General features: G+C 34.2%; 1 protein-coding gene across 1 annotated transcript in view; it reads right to left on the reverse strand.

Moving 5' to 3' along the window:
- Positions 1 to 6,168: 6,168 nt before the first annotated feature.
- Positions 6,169 to 23,279, reverse strand: part of LOC110026097 (putative disease resistance protein RGA4) — a gene marked incomplete at its 5' end in the record, with an annotated part of 21,206 nt that continues 4,095 nt past the window's right edge. Inside the window, 7 exons of the mRNA XM_020726889.1 lie at positions 6,169 to 7,905; positions 8,043 to 8,603; positions 8,712 to 8,879; positions 15,186 to 15,670; positions 15,785 to 15,872; positions 15,955 to 16,163; positions 16,785 to 16,875. Of these exons, the coding sequence (XP_020582548.1) occupies positions 6,634 to 7,905; positions 8,043 to 8,603; positions 8,712 to 8,879; positions 15,186 to 15,670; positions 15,785 to 15,872; positions 15,955 to 16,163; positions 16,785 to 16,875 (2,874 nt within the window). The remainder of the gene's footprint in view (positions 7,906 to 8,042; positions 8,604 to 8,711; positions 8,880 to 15,185; positions 15,671 to 15,784; positions 15,873 to 15,954; positions 16,164 to 16,784; positions 16,876 to 23,279) is intronic.

A 23,279-nucleotide genomic window follows, 5' to 3' on the forward strand; every position in this document is an offset into this window, starting at 1 on the left:
GACCTCCCCTAGTTTCTCTTCATTTGGATTCCTCAACAATGTTCCAGATTTGAGCCTTTCCCCCTTCACACCTCTTTGTCTGATTTCATTGTAAAGTCCTATCCTTTTGACCTCCTTGAAGACATTATCCCCTGATTTTTATCGAGAGTTTTCTTAGGTGACTTCGGTCATTTAAGATGTAATTAACTATAGGGGCTTGCCCTTATAGGAACCTTTTTCCCGAACCCAGCATAATATAAACTCTATTTAATTCCTTATATTAAATAGGGGAATTTGTCGACCAATATATTGGTTTCGCAGACTAAACGGATGTCATATCTTTCTTAGTTTATTTGATCAAACTTCACCCTCAAGTCTTGTGTTTATCCCTTGGGGTAGATACAGGATTTGAGGTTCGATGCTTTTTCATTTAAACTATGGAAAATATGAGGTCAGTTTGATTTCATATTTTTCTAAAATTATATATATATACGTAAATTAAAAAGTCCTTCCGAAGCGGACAACGAGATTTCAATTCTGATGACCGACAGCTTCCTACGGGCAAACCCCACACCAAAAATAGTGCCGACAATTAGAAAAGAAGTGTTTCAGATCACCACAATTTTATAGATCCTACTTATATGTGTCTCCACTATATTGGGTAAGCATTCAACTTCAACTTATTTGGAGCACACTGAAGCATATCCACCATGATAAAAGTGTCTGAATGATATTCCCCTTTTATGCAGGTGTACAGGCAACATAACTATACCCAGTTTGTTCAACACATTAAGAAGGAGGCAATAGAAAATATCGAGTTAATTTTGATACCAATAGTTAATAATCAACACTGGACATTGCTAGTTCAACACATCCACCATTTTCTAGACTATTATTTATTTAACTCAATGTTTAAATATCAGATGAAACATTTTGTTCAGGATGTTGGGAAGGCTTTCAAGGGTGATTTGAGAACATGGTCGGTTTCAATGGTCAAATACATTCCGGTCCAAAGCAATAACTTTGATTGTGGGGTATTTATATGTAAATATATGGAAACACTTGTACAAATAGACAAAAGCGAGTGGAGCGATAAGTTAGGATGGCAGGATGATATGTCATTGTTTAGAGCAGAAATAGGCTATGAGATGTGTAAATATGCATTATATCAAACATAGTTGACAAAATTTACTATGTTTTGTAACATATCTACTATGAGATGTGTAAATATGTGTTATATCAAAGTATAAATTCAGATGAAATATCCATGTTACTGCTACTCGTGAAGCATAAAATTCTTCTTGGAACTCATTTTCTAACATGAAGTGGGTTGTTATTGAAAAGAGCTTTACCAATATTCTTGAATAAAAGTAAAAATAAGTGCTTGGAATAAGTCTAGCGGAATATTTATTCAATTAAGAGTAAATTACTGAACTTTATTTGTTCTTCTTCTTCTTCTTTTTCTACATTGATAAAGATGTCTGAACTAACCGTCTATTACAGTTTCACGATTTTCATTACCAACATCTGCTGGAATCCTTGATATAGCTACCTCTTCTTCGTGCTTATCTCTTGGAATGTATAAATGAAGCAATCTGCAAAACATATTGGAAAATTTGGAAATTGGATAACTAGAGAACATCAAGTATCAGCTGTCATGATCTTAACAATGTTTTGAATGCCACTCTATATCTTCATTATACTTGTTACGGGCATTTGCATACATATCACACATATCTTATGTATTTACATATCGCACCCCTAAATTTCAAAATTCTTTTGTACCGTAATTTGAGTTCTCTTGTAAATGACCTTTTTCTTAATTTTATTTTCATGTATTGTTGGCTAAAATCTGATGCTTTTTTACCCCTTATTAAACTGATTTGATGAGTGATCCAATGTTGATCCAACGTCTCCACGTTTTTGAGTGAATAACAACCACATAACCCCTCAATAACCTCATAAAACCCTCTAATAACCAGTAAATAACCCCTATTTACACCGTGCTCATAATCGCCCCAATACCTCTAGTTAATGGAATGATAATCTTCCGATAACTTGTTAATAATCTCCAATTATACTGATTTGATGAGGGATCCTGCATTTTTGAGTCAATAACCAGTCAAAATCCTCTAAAAACGTTACAATAACTGCAAAATAAGCCTCCAATTATAACTGCAAAATAACCCTCCAACAAATCCACATTTTTTGCTACAATAAATCCCAAATAACCTCAAGAAAATTTCTTCTTCGTGCTTATCTTGGGAATCGTATTAATGAAGCAATCTACATATTGGACAATTCGGAAATTGGACAACCAGTGAACATCAAAGGGCAGTTGTCATGCTCATAACTATGTTTTGAATGCCACTCTATATCTCTGTTATACTTGTTAGGGGCATTTGCATACAAATCACACATATCTTATGTATTTACATATGACACCCCCTAACTTTCAAAATTCTCATGTACCATAATGTGAGCTCTCTTGTAAATGGTCTTTTTCTTAATGTTATTTTCATGTATTGTTGGCTAAAATATGACACATCTCTAACACCCTACTAAATTGATTTGATGAGTGATCCAACGACTCCACGTTTTTGAGTGAATAACAACCACATAACCCTTCAATAATCTCATAAAACCCTCCAATAATCCTAAAATAATCTGTCAATAACCCCTATTTATACCGTTCTCATAATTGCTCCAATAGCTTCATAGTATTTGTGTAATAACCCCCAATAATGGCATGATAACATCTTAATAACTTGTTAATAACCTCCAATTATACTGATTTTATGAAAGATCCTAGACTTAACATTTTTTGCGTCAATAAACAGTCAAAATCCTATAAAAAGTTTCAATAACTCCAAAATAACCCTTGCATAACGTGTCAATAATCGCCAATTGTACTGATTTGATGAGGGATCCAACGATTCCACTTTTTTTTGCTACAATAAACCCCAAATAACCTTTCAATAACCTTCTGAAAACCTCATCTTCGTGCTTATCTTGGGAAAGGTATAAATGAAGCAATCTACAAAACAGTTTGGAAAATTCAGAAATTAGATGACCAGAGAACAGCAAATGTCAGTTGTCATGCTCTTAACTATGTATTGGATGTCACTACTTTGTATTGGATGTCACGCTATATCTCCGTTATACTTGTTAGGGGCATTTGCATACAAATCACACATATCTTATGTTTTCATATCTTACGTATTTACATATCGCACCCCTAACTTTCAAAATTCTTATGTTACATAATGTGAGTTATCTTGTAAATGGACTTTTCCTTAATGTTATTTTCATGTTTTGTTGGCTAAAATATGACGCATCTCTAACACCCTACTAAATTGATTGGTGAGTGACCCAACGTCTCCAAGTTTTTTTAGTGAATAACAACCGTATAACCCTTCAATAACCTTATAAACCCTCCAATAACCCTCAAATAACCAGTCAATAACCCCTATTTGCACCGCGCTCATGATTGCTTCAATACCTTCAAAGCATTTGCATAATAACCCCCAATAAAGGCATAATAACCTCATAATAACTCGTTAGTAACATCCAATTATACATATTTTATGAAGTATCCTACGACTCCGCATTTTTTGCGTCCATAAATAGTCAAAATCCTATAAAAACGTTGCAGTAACTCCAAAATTACCCTTTCATAACGCGTCAAAAACCTCCAATTATATTGATTTGATGAGAGATCCAACGACTCCACCTTTTTTTGCTACAATAACCATTCAATAACCTAATGAAAACCTCTTCTTCGTGCTTATCTCGGGAGAGGTATAAATGAAGCAATTTGCAAAACAGATTGGAAAATTCAGGAATTGGATGAAGATGATTTCTTCTAGGCAGAAGGATTGCGAAGACGCCCCTACGATTGAAGCAGTCAACAATATCTTCATAATGATCCATTAGTCCCTAAAATGGAACGAAGAAACCTTTATAAAATTATTGAAAGGGTATGAGGATAAGAGTCTTTCACAAAGAAAATGCAATTTGCATCTTCAACATTTTAGATGTTAGTGGCATTTATTTACATACCACACAATTCTTATGTATTTACATATCCAACACCACAACTTTACCTTTTTTACATTAATACCACCAAAATCTTTTCATATCACATTAAAAATACCACCATTTTAACTTTTGAAAAGTGAAATACATCTCTATATGTGTTGTAAGGCGGCATGCAACTAAATATTGAAGTTTAATTCCTAGATATGCAAATACATTGGAATTGAGTGGTATGTATGTAAAACTCATCGTCTTCAACAAGCATGGATATCTCCAAATTCAACAAAATCTCTCTTTTGTTAAAATATTTTCAGGAGGAGAATAAGGAGATCAAGGCTGCTACTAAGAACAACATACAAAAAGACGATCATTCGAGCATTTTAATCAAGTGTATCGAAATATGTCATTGTTAGGTATGACTCATATCGTGTTTTGTAACCCCAATAGGGATAACCTTGCTTCAAGAAATCGAAAGCCGCCTCTATTCGCTCTCGATGACATAAGCACATTGCCAATCCTCGTTAAATCCTTGTTTTCTTTTGTCTTGATTGTTATGTTAATTCTTGCGTATTATTTGCCCTTCTTTCTTAACAACTAGAATTGGGAACTTGAGTTAGTTGGATTTGAATTAAGCTTTTTTTTTTTAAGATTATTATGTTTGCTTGATGATCGTGAAAATTGATTTAAGAAGTTTTGTTAAAATGTGTTTGAAGGTATTGAATTTAAATACTATGCACCTCAAGACCAGCTTTAATTGAATGTACCCTTCTATTGTTAGAAGAGATAATTAACCATAGGACTTACGCCAACGTGAAATCTCAATTCTAGATCAAAATTATCGCAAAATGAGGATGAAATGTCTAAGTGTTTTCTTATCTAAAATTTAATGTCCTTAAAAAATTTCACTCGAATTTTACATGAAATTTTCTAGTCATTTCTCAGCAGGGGTTGGAGCTCTAAATTTTGTAGCCTACATGATTGACATGCAATGGACAAATATATATATATATATATATATTGTATCTCATTTTTCCCTTCTTTTGTTCTTTTGAGAGCTTGAGCAAGCTCAAATCACTTTTTTTTTTTTTTTTTTTTGATGAAAGAGCATTATTCGGCTCTTTATGCATTGCTCACAAAAAAGAAGTACAAGAAAGAGGACCTTGCAACACACATAATACAACACACTTAAAAAACAAAATTAAAAACTATAGGTCCTCTTCTCCAAAAAAGAAAATACAACACAAACAAAAGAAAACAACTAACTAATATCCTTCAAAGCTAACAGCCACAGAATAGTAGGAACAATCTTAGAAACCATAGCACGATGCATCTTCAATCCGCATTTAGCCGCCCAATGAGCAAACCTTGTTACCTTCTTGCTGTGTATGAGACCACCTGATAATCAAATTTTGGGATAGTGCAATAATCTACCAAGGGTTCACATGTTAGTCACACAAATAAAAGTATTAAGTATATTGGTAGCAAGATTAAGTATTGAATTCAAGTTTATATCTTGATAAATAAAATATCCCTACATGTTATTATTAATTCTCGTACTCTAAAAGGAAATAACACATATAACCTTTACTGAATAAAAAATTCATTTTGCACTCATACAAATAACAATAAGAAACAAAAAGAAAAGAATAATGTTACATGTCAACAAAAAAACACACACATTCATAAAAAGGGAAAATTTTATCTCAAACTCCCAGCACCTTCGGCTCTTATAAATAGTAGGGACTATTCTAGCACTTCATATGCATATGTGAAAGGGTTCCTTGTGTAGCGCACAACATGGGTTCGCTCAAAGTTAGATGCGATGAACTGTGGGATTTGCTCTATTATATGCCAGTTTAGGCCTCCTTGCAAAAATCTCAAATGGGCTGTCATAGGAAGTGATTGTTAAAACAAAATCATCATCAACAGCAGTGGGCTTTCATTCTTCAAGCAGCCTTTTCAGCCATTTTGGAATTCCCTTCATATTTTCATCACCCAGCTCCAATCGCTGAAGAGAATCTAGTTTCTCCACACAGTTCAGTGATGGACAATCTTCCACACAAAGTTTGTATAGTGCTGGGAGATTAGACACCCTCTCCAGATTTTGATTTTTATTGTGATTTTTCTGGATTTCCATTTCTTCTATGTTGGGGAGATTTTCTACTGCATTAAGGCTTTGATCGGCAATTATGGAGAGAATCTTGCACTGTTCTAAGCCTTTTGGGAGTGCTTTCAGCTTTAGACAACAATGGATAGACAAACTTTTCAATTGAGGAAAAATATGCGCCTTTCCACTTCCGCGCTCAAGTCCTTCCGTCTCATTGTTGAAGCTCCACTCTTTCAGTTCTTCCATGCAGGCTATTTCAAGCTTTTGGAGATTGGGGAAGGCTGTTCTTGTTGTTGTATAGGTGCCGCCGCCAAGAAACTCAGCTCCGATGCTCTTCACCAAAGCTGCTTTTTGTATGCTTAGATGAGTTAATTGCGGCAACTCACCTACGGGTGGAAGTTGACGGCATGAAGAAAGATTCTTTAGGGTCAGTGTTGTCAAACAAGTAAGATGATCTCCGAAAGAAGGAGACTTCATCCAGCTTGGGTAAGGAGTGCCAAAGAAATTACTTATGACGAGCCTTTCCAGGCATTTGGGAGGCACAGCTTGTCCAAGACATCTTCTATGCGTGTGATGTCCTCTTCTGCTGTAAGAGGTTGATTTTCCGCTTCTGTGTAGAGTAATTGAAGTTCAATGAGGCGAGTTAATTTTCCAAGACTTGAAGCTCCTTGTTTAGCCCTTTCCATCCTCGAAATGCTGAGCGTTCTCAACTGGTAAAGAGAGTTCAGCTTCTCCAAGCTGCTGTAGGAGTCTTCTGGTTCTCTTGGATCAGCCACAACAAATCCACTGATGTAATTAATCTTCTCTAGCTTTGAAATGCCCTTTGGTATGGAGATTAGTGGAGTTTTTTTAAGATCAAGATAGCGTAGATTGTGCAGCCTAGTGATGGATTTAGGAAGCATCGTAAAAAAAGTGCACCCCCGAAGGTATAGGAACTGGAGGTTGATGAGGCTTCCTATAGATTCAGGCAACTCTCTGATTTTTGCAGAATTTAAATTAAGATTTCGTAAATACATCAGCTCGCCAATGGATTTGGGAATGCTATCGACATCAAGATTGTCAATTTTCAGCACACGAATTCGTTTTAATCCCATCAACTGATTATCATTCAACACCTTGATGCCATTGAAAGTAAGTAGAGTTCGCAAATATTTCTGCTCCACTACCAAATCTTTTATGGCTAATAAATTATTTCTAGTTCCAATTGATAGTCTTCGAAGTTTCATACTTGAAGAGATGGCAGTTGCAGCCATTGTCGTTGCTGAAAATATTTCATCTTTTGAGAGAAATATCGACATGGATCTCAATAAGTTGTGCATTCTACAATGATTGTCACGGGAATAAACTGGTAGCAGAAGGTTTCTCCCAATCAGTTCATTGTAATATCCTTCTGCTATATCTTCCTTTAATGAAACGGTTTGCTCTCTTATAAAGCCTTTGGCGATCCATAATCGAATCAGATCATCACGATAGATATGTGCATTCTCAGGAAACAAAGAGCAGTAAAGGAAGCATTGTTTGAGATGAGATGGAAGCTTGTCATAACTGCGGTACAGTGCACGGTGCAGTGGTTTGGGAAGGCTTCTAATGGACCACAAATCATTGTTAAGAACTCTTTCCCATTCTCTTCTACTTCTGTTTTTATTCGCCGCAAGAAGACCAGCAATGACCTCTATGGCTAGAGGGAGGCCAGAACATTTTTTAACAATCTGAAGTCCAGAATCTTTCAACTTTTTAATCTCTTCCTCTTCATCCAAAAAAACCTTTTTACAGAATATTTCCTAGCCAGTTTGATCAGAAAGTTCTTTGACTCGATGTACGTGTGCCGCCCCCATCTCCCTCGCAATCTTTTCATCTCTAGTTGTGACTAAGATCCTAAGGAACGCAGCACCGCTCTGTAATGGATTTCTAAACAGACCATTCCAAACATCTGCGCTCCAAACGTCATCCAAAACAAGAAAAAGGCTCTTCCCAATATAAGCGGCCCATCTCCTTCGGTCCCTTTTTTAATCGCATGCCGCAACAGTTCCATCTCATCATAATTGTGTGAAACGGAGATCCACACTTTGTATTGGAAGTCAACATGTATCTTCTTACTGTTGTATATCTTTTGCGCTAGTGTTGTTTTCCCTATGCCTCCCATCCCTGTAAGTGCAATGACGCGACATTTCTTCGCCTGCACTCCAACTATCAAGGGCAGCAGCTCTTTTGTGTCTTCTTCAATCTCTGTTCCCAGCACATTAACATCTACCAAGGGGGCAGTTTGGCTGGCGTTCACAGTCGTGATCGTTTGGAGCTTTGTTTGTTCTCTGCTCTCCTCCAACTTGAACTGTAACCTATCCTTATAGATCTCTTCCAGTTTATCATTAAGAGCTTTAATGCATTCTGCAATCTCATAACGACGCGGAATGCTTGCGAAGCAAGAGGATAAGTGTGAGCAGTCAAAGATGTTATGAAGTTTATCAACTTTATTTTGTACCTAAAAAGTATTGTAAGATTATTATTTAATGGAATGAAAGTAAAGGAAAAAAACGTTGAGTCTATTCAGAATTCAGCTTATTCACGCCAAACTTTGACAGAAGAATACCGTTAATCTTCTGGATGAGGATGGTCGGTCGGCTAGCGAAAGAACAGCACCTTCAATCATGCAGTGACCGATAATGTCGTCAGCATCATAAGCGACGTCTTTGAGCTCGCCTACCCAGTATTTGATGGCTGGATCTTCAAGTTGTTGCCGCTCCGCCGCCTCTAGGAACTTTTGGATTCTTTATTTTATTTTTAATCAAAATATTATTTTTCTTATTTTCAATCTGAAATGTAAGAAAAATAACATTTTAACAGCTAATCATATACCTTTATATTTTTTAACATGTTTCTCTATCCTGCTACGACAGGCGTCACAGTGCAGTTCGGTCTCCATGACGACCACGACCTTCTCAATCAAATCCTCAATAAATCAGTAATAAATCAACAAGTTAAAAATAATAAACAAAATTAATTTGAAATCTAATCTTTTCATCGATCTCACTTACTCCGTTCATCTTTGATTCTTTTGCTCTGGGAGTCTATATGCTGAAGGAATCGGAGAAGATACACATATATATAGTGAGACCAATAGAGGTGGGCAGCCACGCGACTCACTGTGAAGAGTAGTGGATTCAATGGCTGAGATTTACTTATTAATTTGCATATGCATGCATGCCATTCAATGGTTACATGCATGTGTGCATTAATTGGTAGGGCTTTAGTGATATGCATGTATGTATTTTGTAAATTTTCCTTCATGAAATTTGGACATTTATATATTTAGACCACCCAATTTTTAAGTGTTTGCATATTGGAACTTTGTACTTTTATATACATAATCGATGGACAACTACTACAGATAATCATCATTACTAGCAAATTTGAACTCAACCCACCTAGCAAAGTAGTTGCATTTCATCTCTTTCATGGAGGTAATCTAACCTACCTAAGGATGAACAACTACTTATAGATAATCATCATTACTAGCAAATTTGTTAGTACATACTTTTTTAAAATTATCGCCTAACATCTACGTTACTGTTAAGCAAAAATCATCCCTTTTTGAAATTATCGCCCGACCCTTTTTGAGATTTCGGGAACATAGCAGAAATCTCAAAAAGGTTGTGTCAACGGAAGTGATTGTTAAGCAAAAATCATGCTCAACATTAGCGGGCTTTCGTTCTTCAACAAGTTTTTTCAATCATTTTGGGATTTCCCTCGTATTTTCATTAATCAGCTCTAGTATTGTCAAACGAGGAAGATGACTTCCAAAAGATGGAGACTTCATCCAACTTGGGTATTGAGTGTCAAAAAATTACTTATGGGGAGCATTTCCAGACATTTGGGAGGACATAGCTCATCCAAGACATCCTCAATGCCTGTGGTTTTCATATCCCTCCCGTCCCAGCAAGTGTAATGACGCCGCATTTCATCGCCTGCTCTGTAACTATCAACGTCACTAACTGTCGTGCGGTTTCTTCAAACTCAGTTTCCAGCACATCAACATTTTCTAAGGGGGCAGTTTGCCAGGTGTTCACAGTTGTGATCGTTTGGAGCTTGGTTGTTCTCTGCTCTCCTCTAACTGGAATTGTAACCTATATTTGTAGATTACTTCCTGTTCATCATTAAGAGCTTTAATGCTTTCTGCAATCTCATAAGGACGCCGAACGCTTGCGAAGCAAGAGGATAAGCGATACTGTCCTCAGCATCATAAGCTACGTCTATCTTTACTGCTCTGTCGGAAGAAGATGGAGAGTAATTAAAGGCAAAGGAAAGTCAAAATTGGTCTCTATCAGCATTTACTAGACAAAAAGCAAAGGAAAGCTAAAAATAGGTCTCTGTCGTACATGCCGCAGAACCCTTATTTTGTTGATGGTAAATTTCTCTTATACAGTTCGGCCCAGGGGAGAGTAAGAGTTCTGCTCCAAAATCGCTGCTCAATTTAAGATCCCTGCCCATTTGACCAAGGCATGTGCTTTGCCCTGACTCTTGGCTAATGGGGGGTGGTGGATTTTAATGCATCCCACATGCGGTTTTAAAACTTAATGTAAAATTAAATTTTATTTATGCGATTTTGATATTATAGTATATGTGTGTTTATTAGCGATTTGAATATGGATAAAGAGTCATTTTTAGAATCCTAATAAAAAAATTATAAAATATTAACGATTAAAACAAAATTTAAAATATTAATTTTTTGAAATAAAATATTTTTTTTTAATAAATAAAATAATATGAATATATAAAAAATTAAATTTAAATGCTTGATGTTCAAATCTCACACTTCATAAAAAATTGTATTCCTCTTTTCCTGAGAAATAAAATATTTCCTCTATAATTTTTGTATGAGTTGTGTAAACCGGTTCAGAAGTTTTCAGAATCTTTGACAGCACTTATTTACATGTAAGTTTCTCCTTAGTGATGTTTGATTAATAGTTGATTAATTAAATTATCTTATAAAGCTCTCTTATTTATGATATTTATTTTTTTATTATTTTTCTTTTCTGTTGTAGCTTTATCAAATTAATCTTCCGCTTTTTTAGTCTTCGTAGGTCCGCCGCCATTAAATTTGCAGAAAAAATTTGACTTCCTTAATTTCTTGACGGACTGAAGGGTCAATTCTACTCAACTGGGTGGCTGACGCATGATGGGAGAAGCAGAAGGAAATAAAAAGCTCTTCATTAATTTCCTTGGGATTCTTTCTCTAGGTGTGAAGTTGGCATGCGGCAGAAGACAAAGGAGAAATAATTGTTTTAAAATTTGATTAGTTTATATATATATATCACTCTATAACGGTATAATCACTTTTAAAAGTTATAATAATTTTGAGCTAATTGAATTACTTTAAAATTTGATTAGTTTTTTAATTTATTTTAATTTGTGTTAGAAAATCAAAGAGTATATAATTGTTGAAAGAAAATTATGTCATACATGGATAGATTGATAAGTTATAAAAGTATAAGGTTGCTCTGTAATTTAAACACATAATAGCGGCTGTCGAGATGAGAATGATTCTAAAGACAAAATGTGAAATGTATATATAGGTGATAGGGTTGTTGTCGCTCCAATGACGGATAAAATTAGAGAGAGTCTATTTAGATGGTTTGGTTGTACAAAAATAGTTGATTATAACTTCTCGAGAAAGAAATGAGACAGGTACATCAACAAAAGAGTTGTAGTCTGACCCACGGGAGATATGAATACACTGTTGATGTACATCATCAAAAGAGTTGTAGTCTGACCCGCGGGAGATATGAATACATTGTTGATGTATGAAAACAAAATCACTCGATTAAAGATGAAGATAAAAATTAATCCCCAGCGGAGTCATCAAAATTTGTCGGTCGTCTTTTGAAATTTGTCGGTTGCTTTAATTTACATATATATAATTTTTAAAATTTTAAAATAGTCTTTTAATTTTGAAAAATGAAACTAAATAGATCTCATATATTTAATAGTTTAAATAATAGAACATAACACCGCAAGTAATACACAATCCCGAGAGATAGAAATATCATTCGATGGTGGGCTCGAATATATAAACTAACTAATTCATGATATTCGTTTAGTTTGCGAAATTTTTGACTGAAAATTTGCCTACTTAATATAAATATTAGATATGGTTTATTTTATATGGGTTCGGTTTCTAATTCCCTATAAAGACAAACTTATATAGTTAATTACATCTTAAATGATCGAAGTCGCTTAAAAAAGCTCTCAATTAAGATTAGAGATTTCATCTTTAAGAATTCAAAGTTCAGTGCTCATGATTGGACATAGGAAAATCAAATATGAAAAACTCAATGTGAAATAGTTATTTTAGGAATCCAATGGAGCAAAAAATATGAGATGTCGAATATACAGAGAAAACCTTAGTGACATCTCAAACTATCATACAATTTGGTATTATATCTTTGAGAGAGAAAATATTTGATGGTTTGATCCTATAATTTATTTAGAAATTTGAGACATATGCTCGTGCGATATACAATCATGCATATCGCCCGAGAAGATAAGAGGATTTACGTCGTATCAGACAAACAACCTCAGAACCCTAAAAATTTTTAAAGCTTATATTGCATGACATATGATCGTTTGAATGCTTAAAAAATAGCGTGAGGATTTACGTTGCGTCATACGAACATCCTCAATGTCATATGAGTTTGCGTTGTTTAAAACTACATAAATTTTAGCTGATTATCGTCTTTCGCTTTGTTTTTTTACCTTAATCGTCACATTAAATTGTCCTCCATCCTCTTGCATCCTCGTCTTGCTTCTCAGATAGCTTTCTCTAAACTCTTTTTTATGATGGTTTAGGGTTTAGGGTTTATGTTTATACTTTATGATTGTTGTTGGGTCTCAAGGCTTGTTGTAGCATTCCTCCTAAATAAGTGTCATATTGTCTCTACCCTAGGATTCTTTTACAGATATTGTAAATAACAGAATAATAACATTGCATGTATAAATAAAATATGTATGATAAGGCTCAAATAAGAAAGAAAGTGCATTAAAGAAAAAGAAGAAAAGTGATAGTACGCACCTCCTGCACGTGATGTTACTGCAAAAGAGTTAGTACCATAAATATAGTATAACAATGTGCAAAAATTAAATGAATCATGAGGAGATTAATGAAGCTTTGGGGTTTTTAATTAAGTTAAAATAAATATTTTAATTTTTTATTTTATAATTTTCTTCTTTATTCACTGAGCGCAGAGGCATTTTTATTTTATTTTTAGAAATTTTCTACATAAATATATGAATTTTTGAAGTTAAATAACATTTTTTGTATTTTATTAATTCAAAAAACTCATATTTTCCTACTTATCTGACTTAACACCGCGTCAACGTCGTATCCGTCGAAGCCCCACATGTCATGCGTTGATTGGTCGCGTTTTCCAAGTCCTCTGCTGACTCAGCCTGTAGTTCACATATCATTTCTTCGTCCAACTCGATCTCCGCCGTTCGTTCGACGCACGCACAAATGGACAACATCCGTTCATCGTCCCAAACATTTTATAAGGTACATGTAAAATGAAGTTTCGGTATTAGATATATAAATATATATAATCCGAGTGATATGCATGTGAATTTCCCCCTCCGTTTTTATTTTTGTTTGATGTAATCCTTATTAATATTATAGTTTCAAACTTGTGTTAATTTATATTTAATTTTGATTTTGAATTCATTATTAATTTAGATATTTAATTAATTCATATTTACTTTCAATTTAATTTTATAATTTGCTCTAATTTCGTTTGTTTATATATGAGACTTGGATTTAAAATTTACTTTTAACTTTGGAATTAACTTTGATCTAGCTTTATAATTTCAAATTAAATTTTAAGTTGAATTGAGTCTTATTTCAATTTTATTTTTAGTTGTTTTCATGTTAATTTGGGCCCCTTTTTTATTGGGTTTATTTAGTTAAATTTGAATTCGGGTTAATTTTAAATTTAATTTGGATTTAAACTTCTGGCCAAACCCAAGTCCCAACTCCCAACTCCCAAGTCTCAAGTCGGGTCCCCATCAACCACTTAAGTTTTTTTGAGAGAATTTTACCAAAAATTAGGTCACTAGCATTTTATAATGTAAAAACTATACAAATATGATGAAATTGCAATAAAACATTTCTAAATTATATATATATATATATATATATATTGTTGAGAAATTAGGGCAAAAAAAAAATAGAAATCGACACAAATCCAGAAGAACACACAGATATTTACGAGGTTCGACAAAGATGCATACATCATCGGGAGCAGAGCAACACTTAATTTTCAATATTTAGAAAAAGTACAAAATACAAGATTCAGCTCTCAGGATCTCAGAAGCTCTTAGAGACTCTATTAGGATTATAAACAAAACATATATATAACCTTATAATACAGTATATAATTATTTAAATTACCCTCCACCAAACCGCAAGGTGTTGCCCCTGCACCCCTAACCCACATAATGAAACTCCCCTAATTGGACATATTCTTCTACTCCACTCCGCTCGTGCGCTCCGCTTCGCTCCAATATCTGTTCCTTATATGGTATACGAGTCATACCATATATATATATATATATATATATATGATAAATTTGAAGATTTTATATCATATTCCATTTCCATCCAACCAAATATCAAAATTGGAAACATCATATATTTGATTTACTTAAAACCAAAATAAAAATTTCCAGAAACAAAAATTTATTTATTTATTTCTTTTTGCCAACAATCAGAGAAACAACACATGGAGAAACCTCTCCACCCAATCATCAAATATTTATTTCCACACCACACAACATAATTAAGCAATTGTTGGATGATCTCTTCGTTAAAGTGCTGAGGACCGCTCATCGATTCCAGGCCGCATCCCAATTCTCCTTCCCCTCTCCATCGCTTCCGTGGTCTCTGTCACTACCTCCATCCTCATTCCTCCCATGCCTATCATATCCATCATCCATCTCCTCTCTATTATTATTGTTCCCCCACCCGATTCTGCCGCTGTTTCCGGCCTCCTCTTCCTTCCTTCCATAGCCATACCTCTCCTCCTTCCCTATGCCCACACCCCCCACCCCCCTCCTCCTCTCTCTCCTTACCGTTCCTATGGCCATAGCCACCACTCCCCTCCTCACCGTTCCTATGGCCATAGCCACCACTCCCCTCCTCCTTCTTCCTGTTCTTCTTCTTCTCTCCGCCGAAGCCTCCCGCCCGATCACCACCTCCAAACTCTTCCTTCTTCCTTTCCTTCCTTCCACCATGGGATCTCTCCATGCCCCTCCGATCGTTGCCACCGCCATTATCATCACCTCCCATCTTGAAACTTCCACTTCTACTCGCCGCATTCGGCTTCTCCTTTGCACCCTCGTTTCTATAGCCACTGTTGTCCTCTCCGTCACTCTCCATTGAAACAATCTTAACCTCACGTTTCAGCTTTTTCTTCAGCTGCAATTGTAGTGTATCAGCGTTGACTGTCCCTTGAACGGTCACCAACCCTTTTTCGGCATCAATATGTATCATTTTTACCCCTGCGCATATTTGCAATTATGAAAATATTAGGGATAAAATTACATACTGTTAATTTGCATAGCAATTCACTTTATTTAATATAAATAAATAAAATAAAGTAAAAAAAAAATTACCATAAAGCTCAAGAAGAATCTTTATGACTTTGTCGACACAGCCCTTGCAGTCTAGTATAGTCTTCAGCACCACAGTAGGAGCCGACAACTAACGTATTAACAATAAAATAAAAAGGATTAATTAATATATTCTTTGCTCAGCGACTTGAGTGCAATATATATATATATACCGGCTTCTTGCCGAATAACCAGCTAAAGCTGCCGCCTCTCTTGCAGGAGAGAGCGGCGGCGGCCTCCTTGTTCCGTGGACTCTCCGTCCCAACAACCTCAACGTCCTCGGGAACTTTATCTCTTACATGATCCTCAAGCTTGCCTGGGTCCACATTCCCTAAAACTCTCACGGTATTGCTCTCCGCGTCGACTTTCACTGCTAGCACTCCTAAAATCCAAATAATAATATAATAAATTTAAAATAAAAAATAAAAAATAATTTTTAAAATATTCCTTCCTCTCAGAAAAATTTATGATCTGTTTGGGGCAGCTTATAAGTGCGGGCCGCGTTTTCAAAACGCCGCCGTATCGTTTGGTTCGCGTGTTTCGTCAGTTTATCCGAAACTGCTTTTGGGTTTTTACACTAAACGCAGGCTGCGGGTCGACCCCTACGGCTGGCCTGCCGGCCGCGTTTCAGAATAAACAGCTTATCTTGAAACGTACAAGCTGCCCCAAACGGACCCTTACAAAGATACCTCACAAGTTTTATATATATATATATATATATATATATATCCGTTGCCAAGACAGCATGATTTCACTTGTTTATGATTACTTCTTTAGTTTTCAATAATATTTTCAGCATATTTTTTATTCTTTTTTTTAAATTTTCAAAACATATAAAATAGATTTGAAATGAAAACAAATTAATATATTATAAAATATAAAATATTTTTAATTTATTTCAAATATAACATAAATAAAATAAAATGATCAAAACTCATTCCAAATGGTCATAAATTTTTTTATATTTTGGTGCTTATTGTCATTTTACCAACTAATTAAATACCTTCAAGATTTTTAATATGTGCCTTTATCTTCCTACCACAGCCTTCACAATGTATATTGGCCCTGAGAACGACGACTTGAGGCGACTCCACCTTCTCAATCAAATCATCATGAAGTCAGTAATAAATCAAACAAATTAAATATAAATGTAAACGAAATTAATTTGAAATATAATTTGTTCATCGATCTCACTCACTTCTCCCATCTCTGACTCTCTTACTTCAGTGAGTTCTATATACTGAAGGAAGTGGAGAAGATGCATATATATAAACAAGAGGTGGTCCACGTGGCTCATTGTGAAGAGCGGTGGATTCAATGGGTGAGATTTACTTATTAATTTACGTATTATGTGCATGCATGCCATGCAATGGTTATGTGAACATGTCTATTAATTGGCAGGGCTTTAGTGGTATGTATGTATGTAATTTGTAAATTTTCCTTTAAGAAATTGGGGCATTCATGTATAGACCACCGAATTTTTATGTATTTAAATATTTGACATTTGTACTTTTACATACATAAATACAATTATATATCTAATATGTAAGGTTTTTATGGGCACTTTAACAATGGAAACTAATACACTGAGCTAACCTACCTGTCGAAATTGATGAACTTAGCTCACCTGGCAAAGTAGTTGCAGTTCATCTCTTTTGTGGATATAAGCTAGCCCACGTAAGGATGGACAACTACTATAGATGATCATCATCAATAGCAAATTTGCAAGTTCAAACTTTTTAAAATTGTCGCTAAACATCCACATCGCGGTTTTTTCTTCAAAGCATCAAAATGTGTCATATTGTATTAAATATATTTTTCTATCATTTGTGTCTTTTTTTAATAAAACTAAAGTCAAATCAGAGCGAGGGGAATCATGAATCTTTTACCATTATCTCTCTCTCTCTCTAAAAATATTGTAATTTAGGAAACCTCCCTTAAGACATTTTTTTGGTTTACTGGTGGTTCAAGTTCAATACACAATTCTTGAGACATTCTCTAAAGCCTCATCCAACTCTCTCTTATATTGTCTTCATCTTGCAATATAAGATATTTTATTTTTATTGCTTTCATCTTGCAAGTATTTAGTTAAGTTAATTAGTTGTTTATTTTATTTTCATATATCAAATTTAAAAAAATTAATCGAACTTTCATTCCTATTATAGCATCTTGAGTTTAAGTAAGAATATTTTGCTAAGTAAAATTTTGTTGTCTAATTTCTCCTGTTTTATAAAGTGCATATTATCAATTTTCCATGTGGATTCGATATTCGAGACTTAATAAAAAAACCTTATATTACTTAATAACAATATGTATATTTGAGTAGTATCCAATATTTTATTATTATTATAATTTTATTATTTTTTTGCTTCATAGTGGAAAATTTACCTAGCTTTTGCTTGGATCAAGTTTTTTGCTTTGTTGCAAAGTAGAAATAATTAATAAAGAAATCAAACATATAATCACATACATCACATTTCACATCTATATAGAAAATCAGGATCAGTACCCTAAATGTAACACCCCATATGAAAGATCATTTTAAAGTGATATCAATTTTACATATAAGCTATTGAAGACAAATAAAGTTAAGTTTTTTTCAAGAATTTTCTCCCCCCTTAAAACTTAATTTTTAGCATGTATAACATTAAGCACAAGAATATAAACTGGGAGAAAAAAAACTAAATTACTATTTATCACATGAGTATATCACTAAAAATATATAAGTATAAGATGAAAAGGCAAATATGTATAAGTAAGTGAATCTCAGTTCAACATAAGTCTGGCTCTCAATTGGTAGTAAACTAAATCAATAAATTTATTGAAACACAAGATAAGATTATTTTTAAGTACCTAATAAAATTCAAATCAGTGGTATACAATCTTAAGCATTTCTAAATAAAACATATCCCATGAGAAAAGAATCAACTTGTTGACCCACTATTCAAAAGAGAAGGCAACTAAAACAAATGATCTATCATCATAAATCAACCGATCATCGAGAAAGTTAAAGTTGTAAAGCTATAAGTGCGGTCAACCAACATTAGGTCAATCCCATAAGAGGATACATGTTGTTAGGTGCCATCCCAAAGAAAAGACGTGAAATTAAGATTTATGCAAGAGGTCCTTTCAAGGGAATGCATAAGTCACTCTGGAGGAAGGACTCTATCACATAGAATTCTAAAGCAATATTATTATTGACCTACCCTTTGGAATGATGGTAAAGAATTCTCCATTAAATATTAGCAGTGTTAGAAGTTCACCCTAATGCGACTTCAACCATCACACAAATTATAACCTATAAATAGTCATTGGCCTTTTGCAAATAAGGAATGGATCTATCGGGACCTCTTCCCCCTGTTAAAGGATAACGAAATTATACTCTTGTTATGAACAATTATTTATCCAAGTGTATCAAGGCCAAGCCTCTAGGCAAAATTATAGCCGACGTAGTCCAGAATTTCATATGAACTGACATCATTTGTAGATACTAAATACTCATGATTATCATCACTGACAATGAAACCCTATTTGTCAACAAGAAAGCGAAAAAAATTTAAAGTAACCAAGGAGTATCTCTAAATATCACATTTGTATAGTATCTCAAAATCATTAGTAAGGTAGAAGCAACCAATAAGCTCATCTTGAGCTTACTCAAAAATAAGCTAGAAAAAAGCAAAAACAAACGGGTTGAAGTGTTGTCATCGGTCTTATGGGCGCTTCGCACTACACCTTCAACCTTCACCTTATCTCATGGGGTTGAATCAGTGCTTTCCGTAGAGTATGACATATTCAACTAACTAGTCCTTCCTTCATTTAATTTTAAGGAGATCATAATTAAAGAGTGAAAAATGGTTAATCACAAAAGCCTACAAGATTATTTAGACCTACTAGAATAACATAAAGATCAATTGTGTTTGAGATAAGAAGAGATCCAAAGAATAATAATCAAATATTATAATTTAAGAGATAAGAAGCTATTATAATTTAAGAGATAAGAAGCAGTGATTCAAGATGGGTGATATAGCGTTGAAGAAGGTGGATACTGTAGCTCGTGATCAGGCACTAGGAAAACTTTTTCCTTCCAGTTTCAAACTTTACATAATCAAGGAACAAGCAGCTTATAAGCTCATTGCCCATTCAGACAAAGAAGCCCCAGAGAAATAGAGTAAGGGTGATTTGAATATATTTTACCTTTACAGTGGCAGCATAACCTCATCTACCAAAAATTTAAGTGCTCTTTTAACTCATCTGTAGGCATTTTATTTTAATACTCAAGCAACATAGTGAAAAACTCATGAGCAGCTTATTACAAATCAAAAGAAAATAGAATGTCATTATAAGGGTAGTGGCTACTCTCTCAAGAATGTTGGAGACCCCCAATACACCTTGTAGTGGTAGTAATTATAAGCTTATAAAGATGTCAGCCATGTAGGAGAGACGAAGACTTCTCAAGTTGAAGGATAGTCTTATCTTATAATTGACTCTTTTTTTCTTAAATAAGTGAAGATTTATGATGCTCTAGATGTATAAAAAAAATACTTTGAACATATTAATTTTACAATTAATAATGTGAAAGTATTCTCATCCCTTATAATCTACTTGAAGGTAAATGTCAAATTACAATAATTATATCCTACAACCTAAGAAAGACAATGGGAACTCTCAGATTTAGAATGGTTACAATACATAATCAATTCTTATAGTAAGTAAAAGAAGAGTACAATGTATGAATTCATAACTACTTTGAGAAATTATAAAATTATGATATGAAAATTTTTGGGAAATTGAAAAACCATAGATCAACCCTTTCATGCCATCTAATAATAGAGGCCGCTGCCAAAAACCTTGTGTGAAACTAGAAATAGGAAGATCGTAGAAGGGTAAAAAAATCATCACCTATGGTTCATATGCCTCAAGAGTCCGAGCAACTGATTAGCTAGTGTGCTAGGATGCCTTTGGCTAGTAAACCCATAAGACCGACGAGCATCGACAAGGACCAATCATTTATTGAAAGAGATTCATTATTGGGAAGAGTGTCTCCCCCCAAAATGTGATAATAAAATTTTTTAACCTCTAAAACCAAATAATTTCATGTTTGGAGTCGTTGAGCAAGAAGTTTCCTATTTTGGAGTTCAATGAACAAGCGGAGTAAAGTTAAGGAAAGAGGATCAAACGATCCATTATCTTCATCCTTTCAAGATCTTGCTCTCCAAAACCATCAAAGGATGTAGAAAAAAATTCTTTCACATTTCAAAATTATAATAACGAGTTTTCACTGGTAGCTTCCATGTCTATTTATAACCAAAAGAGGTCAGTAACTGACAAAGAAAGTGAAAATACTTAATGATTTCAACAAGTTGCACTGGGAAATACAAAGCATAATAAATTAACCCTTAAAATTCTTTTGAGAAACTCATAATAATGTATTTTCCTTTATTTCATTAAATGACACCTACTCTTATCCTTTTAGTAGGATCCACAATAACAAGACTAGTCGGGCCTAGTTTTTTAGAAGGAGGGGCAATGACCCATCAATTTTGAGAATACCTCTAGTGCATAAAAATTCATTGAATTAACCATCACAAAAACAACTCACAATCCATATCAAAAACAACCCCACCGTAGCATAGAATAGTGTAAGGATATGAATGATTGAATTCAAAATACGAGCTCAATGATGGTCTTTGCTTCAAATTGATTTTCGAAGTGTTGAAAACCCAATTCAGCATAGCCCCAAAATTTTCCTAGAAACCAATCATAAAAAAATATTTCTCATCTTCAAAAAGTTCAAGTGTGATTTTACTCTAGACACTTATTAGCCGCTCAAAGGAGTAGGAGATGTCAGGCAATAAAAAAAACCTTGTCAGGGTAGCTAAAAACCCCCAAGAAGGAAAGTTCTGTAGGAAAATCAAAAGACATATGAATTGAAAAAGGATGTATATGAGTTTAAAGTATGTTAGGTCTCATAAAGATAATTGTTAGCTAAGGATAAGTATCACCGTCACATTCAATTTAGTTAGAAACTACACCGGAGAACTCGTGTACATTACAAGCAAGCTTAGAGACAACAAATATTATCACAGAAAAAAGTAACCATTAGTGTACTACGGGCTAATGAATAATATAACAAATCAATACACTTTATCAGTATTCAAGAATAAGTTACAGAACTCAACACAATATCTAGCAAAATCCTTAACCAAGAAATAAGTTATAGAGGCTCTACTATCCTTTTTAAGAATATGTGTGCTCTTCAATCCTGAAATATGAAAACATTTGAAATCTCTTATGTATCCTTTTTAGTTTCTTTTTAAATAATGTGACAACGAAGTACCTGAATGTATTTCTTGATTGAATACCACTTTGTCAACTAAATTAATCAGGTGAAATCTCTTCAGTCATGGTTTCATATTTAATACATCTTAATAGGCTGAACCAAATAATCAGAATAACCCTTTTCTGCAGGAGAGTCAAGGCACCCGAGGATGAAGAGGATCTTTGTCATCAGAGTAACTCAAAAGACCACTCTCTATAGGTGAAGCATAAAGTGTCTCCAGGAGAAAGTCGGTCCTAATTCATCGACGAGTAAGAATGATCTACCTCCTTGTAATAAAAGTCGATGTGCCCCCCGAGCCAAGAAGTTCCATTCTCAAATCATACTGATTTTATGCCTTGAAGATCTTTGTTCCTGATCATTAAGCTCGATGGAAGCAAAGGACCCTTGCAACTATAGAGTTGAAAGATTCTCATTTTCTCGTTCTTCTTAGAACATGATTGAAAAGCCAAGAGAATTGATGAACTAAATGTATACACAAATATGATTATATACTTAAATATAATCTTTCGTTGTGTATTTTAACAAACAAAACTAATACGTTGAATTGAGCCCACATATTGAAGTGGCTGAACTAAGCTCACATGTTGAAGTGGTTAAAATGAGCCCACCTTTTGAAGTAGTTGAATTGAGTCCACCTGTAGTGTTTGAATTTTATCTCTTCCTTGGAGGCAACATAGTTCAAGTAGAGAGGGACAACTACTATAGATTGTCAAGTTATTTGCAAGGATGTGAGTCAATCATTCTTTAAAAGTGTCTTCTGATATCCACATCGTGGTGTTCTCATCAAGACACTATGAATGAGTGTTATACTATACTAAATATATTTTTTTATTATTTTTTTTCTTTTTTGTATAAGAAGGAAGTCGAGATAAGAGAATGGGGATCCTCAATATTTTCTCAGACTCTCTCTCTCTAAAAATTTCTATAATCCGGGTAGGGCTATCACAGTTACTCGTTGTTCGCAAACAATTCATGTTCGGCTCGATAAGAAGCTCATGTTCGATTTGTGTGCTAAGTTAACGAGCCAAACACAAACAATTTTTTTTGCACTTGATATTTAAACGAGTCAAACAAGAACAAAGATTTGTTTATTCGTGTTCGGCTTGTTTTGACTTGAAATAATTATATATATATATATATATATATAATGAGTATTTT

The sequence above is a fragment of the Phalaenopsis equestris genome, unplaced genomic scaffold (assembly GCF_001263595.1).
Source record: "Phalaenopsis equestris unplaced genomic scaffold, ASM126359v1 Scaffold000349, whole genome shotgun sequence".
In the NCBI taxonomy this organism is placed as follows: domain Eukaryota; kingdom Viridiplantae; phylum Streptophyta; class Magnoliopsida; order Asparagales; family Orchidaceae; genus Phalaenopsis; species Phalaenopsis equestris.